At 31.1% G+C, this 4406-nt stretch overlaps 1 protein-coding gene across 1 annotated transcript; it reads left to right on the forward strand.

Moving 5' to 3' along the window:
• Positions 1–1094: 1094 nt before the first annotated feature.
• Positions 1095–3439, forward strand: LOC107021778 (classical arabinogalactan protein 9). The gene is made up of 2 exons (XM_015222516.2): positions 1095–1784; positions 3144–3439. Exons 1-2 carry the CDS (start codon positions 1275–1277, stop codon positions 3228–3230), a joined length of 597 nt encoding a protein of 198 aa, XP_015078002.1. The 5' UTR covers positions 1095–1274; the 3' UTR covers positions 3231–3439.
• Positions 3440–4406: the final 967 nt, after the last annotated feature.

A 4406-nucleotide genomic window follows, 5' to 3' on the forward strand; every position in this document is an offset into this window, starting at 1 on the left:
AAAGATGTTGATAAGGTGTTATGTTTGAATGTCCTTAAATAGAGGGTGAAGGAGTTTTCAAAATAAAAAAAATCAAAACACATAATGTAAGTAATTTTTTTTCCTTTTTATGATATGTCAAATCAATATAGTTGTATTACAAACATTGCAAAAGCTTCATAACATGAAAATATTTCTCTTTTTAAAAAACATAATTTTTTATAAAGTGTAAAAAAAGTTTCACTTTACAAAGTGTAATAAAAACTTGCACTTATAAAGTGTAATAAATAATTTTGTTATATATTTAAATATACACGTTATGAAACTAATGAAAAACGCTTAGAATATTAAATAAATTGAAATTTTTTTCTTCTACCAAACCTATTTTAGTTACTTCTAAAATAATGATTTATTTTTATCACTTTTATTTTTTATGGCTTATTTAAATTCAAAACTCTTGGATCAGCTCATTTGTGTGTGATTTTGCCCCCACTGTGTTCTCTTTAGCGGAAAGAGTGGAAACTGGATTTGCAAGGCAAGCAAAAAGGTTTACGTTGCATTATGTTTGTTTCAATCCCAGCTACCCCTATTTAAATGATTAGGCTCACCATCATTTTGGTTCTTAGCATTTTGTATTACAACGGTCAAGCCAACAATGTCATGGCTAGAGCATGCGAGGAAGTGATTTATAAGAAAAATATCATTGAATTCAAAGTTATTTAAGAAAAAAAAAGGTTTTTACTAACGTAAGATAACAACAGAATATTACTTTCTCCGTCCGGTATTATTTGTCATAATTTCTATTTTTAGAGTCAAATCATAAAAATTTTAACTAACGTTTTAAGATGTATTTTTTCATCATATTAATATATAAAAAATTGTAATTTATAGTACTTTTCATATAGTTTTAGAATATCTAATTTTTTCTATTTAAAATATCGAATTAATATAATTTTATTTAACTTTAAAAATTAATTAAATTAATTTTTAATAAATGCAACATGACAAATAAATTCGAACGGGGATAGTATTAGATTGGTACTTTTTAATTTATGATAGTAGTAATGGAGATCACATGAGAGTAACCCAAGTAAAGGCCAAACAGGATCTGTTTGGTAGTCACTACTCAGCAGCCACGTTTCTACATTCCTTTTCCTCTTTTCTACTCTTCTCCCAAACAAACCCCTATATATATATTTCCCTCTTCCTCCCTCTCTTTTATTCATATAGCCCAAAAACTACTGAACTTCTCTCTTCTAAGAAATTTTTTGTGCGCAAAATACATTGTGATAAAAATGGATGGGAAAAATGCTCTTTGGATCGGATTTCTCTGCATTATCGTCGCCGGTGTAGGGGGTCAAGCTCCTGCCACGTCACCCACTACTAGTCCCGCACCACCAACATCCACTACCCCTACACCCACCGGTTCTCCACTTCCGGCTACTTCATCTCCACCTCCTGCAGTAAGTTCACCTCCTCCATCTGTATCTTCTCCACCGGCTTCTTCACCACTACCTGCCGCTTCTCCTCCTCCACCAGTGAGCGCTCCACCACCGGCTACTCCTCCACCAGTGAGTGCTCCACCACCAGCTACTCCTTCACCTGTGAGCACTCCACCGGCAGCGGCACCTGCACCGGTTGCAACTCCACCTGCTTCAGCTCCGGCTCCTACTCCGACGACAAAAGTAGCCACATCTCCAGCTCCTTCGCCGGTTGGTTTGTTGAGTCCTCCAGCACCGCCTCTGGGTGCTCCGTCACCGAGTGGTTTCTCAGCTTTATCTCCTGCTCCATCAGCCCCTGATCAGGTACTAATTAATTTGCTCAAATCTCAGTTTCATTTTCTGATTCCTTAACCATAACATTATAGATTTAATGATACATTTTCCTTTGCTACCAAGGGAAAAGGTCTCCTAATAATTATTGTTATAAGATATGCTTCAATTTTTAAAAAATATGAAGAAGCTTAAAAGTACACAAAGAATCATAGTTTATAGCGAGTCATAAATCATAGAGTTAAAATCCTAACCTATGGGCCATGAGTCTGCCTACATTTAAGCCGAACTTTTAAAATCTCATTTTAACGATACAATTAATTCGACATTGAAAAATTTACGAGTCAAATTTATTAAATTTTATTTTAATTGCGTTGATTTTATGTAACATATTTAAGATCTTAGTGGAAATTAGGAATATTCAGAACATACATTTTGTAAGAAGTGGGTATGTACGTTGTTTTTTCTTTTAGTATTCAGAACATACATTTTGTAAGAAGTGGGTATTTACGTTGTTTTTTCTTTTAATATTGATATGGAGCGCATGATAGTCAAACTACGCATAGTTTGTGTAACATGAGCCAGTTTCTCGTTAATTGTGTCTATGGTGAAGGCCTAATGTGGGGTGTTGAGCCTACCTAGTGCCTAGTGGAGATTGTTATCAGGTGTGATCGAGTGCATGCGAGCTTTAGTCTGTGATTAGTCATTATAATTTATGATTATTCACTGGGACATATCACGTGCTTTCTGTTTGCCCATAATGACTCTGCCTCTACCTAAAAATTGTATTTCATTAGTAGTTACTTTTAACATAACACGATATTTCGAAAAAAAAGAATAAATTTTAAAATTGACTGAAAATACAATATTGATAGTTATAATAAGAGATAAAGTTGTCCAAATTAAAGGTAGACTTTAATCAAAATGAAGAACAATAATTTTCCACAGTTTAATGATATTATTGAACTTAAAAGTTACTGAAATTATTTTCATGTAGATGGTACATCTTTTTGTATGTATAGTATTTTAGTAAAACAAATAATTGAAGAGACAGAAAGAGTAATAGTGGGTAACTAAGTCTATAGAGGAGATAGAATATAGAGCCACATTATTGAACCCCAAATATCCCCTATTTTTGTATTTGTTTGGATTCTTATGCATGTGCTAACATAAACTCAAACTAACACAGCTTATTAATCATCAGATTAGATCTTATAGTGCTTGAAAGGTTTAATTTAATATTTTCTATATTTATTTGGATTCTTATGCATGTGCCAACTTTTTTTTTTATATATGTCTCACAATAATTTAACTCAAAAACTCTATATAGATTAATTAAATTGTTTATACTAGCTACATATCTTGATATTTTTATGCTTGTTTATTGTGCAGAGTGGAGTGGAGGGCAATATGAGATTTTCAAATATGATTATGGGAAGTTTGGTGTTTGGATGGGGTCTCCTCTGCTTGCTGATTTAGAAATCTCTATGTGATTTTGTGCTAAATTTGCTTTTGCCACTATATTTTATATTATTATGAAATACCATCATTTTAGCTTATTAGTAGGATGATGATGGTTTTATTTTTCCCACATGTACTTGGATTATATATTCACTTGGATTCATTTTGGAGGTTTCTTGTTGAGGGAAATTTATTTTTGTTTTGGGACTTAAACTACTAATCTTTTAGCTAGCTCATCCATTTATGTTATGACTTTGTATACATTTATATTTTCTAAAATTGATATTGTATTGATATATAGAAGTAATAGAACGGCTAAGGGATTACATACATGATTATGGCATAATAGTGAGACTATTTGAACTTTATACAAAAAAATTAGGATTGAGTCATTTGAATATGAAAGAAAATCTTATTAATAAGTATCATTTTCAAAAAATATTTGAGACGTCGATACAAGCTTTCATACAATTAGATAGAAAATAGAAAGATTTGAGTAAAGATTACTTCTTGTACAGGAAGTTTTGGTTAGTTTTTTGCAACTTTCGAAGACTTCACTTTTTAGTTCACTGAGTTGAGGCACGCAGAGTTAAGTTTGGTCTGCCTTTTTTATATTCCCTGCTCTGCAAAGGCTAAAGTTTAATTTCATTTCAAATTTTAAAATTCAAATAAATTACTTTTAAACATAACTTTTTTATACTTTTAAATTTTTGTAACTTAATAAAAATATACCAAATTTTATTTTTTAAATAAATTAAAATTTCAAGCATTCTTAGATAAATTTAAGATATTTAATTCTCAAGAAACAAACTTTTCGTGTCGGTTAATTTGGCGGTTTCACTTCAATTTAAGCTGCAAATGCTATCTTCACAATATTGGTTTGATGGACCTCATTACAAGTTTAGTGGTTTTAATTTTGGCGTTTGGTTTCAAATAAATATTAATTGTATGACTTCAACCTGAACTCTCTACCAACATCTATGAAAGTATTCTCATGTAAAAAAAAATTAAAAAATGTTAGAGATAAAACTTCTGCTAAAAATGAACATTTTTTTATATTGTTTACTGTCTCCGTTTCATAAAGAATGACCTAGTTTGACTTGACACAGAGTTTAAGAGTATAAAGAATACTTTGAAATCTTATGGTTTCAAATTAAAGTTAGGTTAAATGTAGAAAATTATTCTGTAATTTTG

This window comes from Solanum pennellii, chromosome 1 (genome assembly GCF_001406875.1).
Source record: "Solanum pennellii chromosome 1, SPENNV200".
Classification (NCBI taxonomy): Eukaryota; Viridiplantae; Streptophyta; class Magnoliopsida; order Solanales; family Solanaceae; genus Solanum; species Solanum pennellii.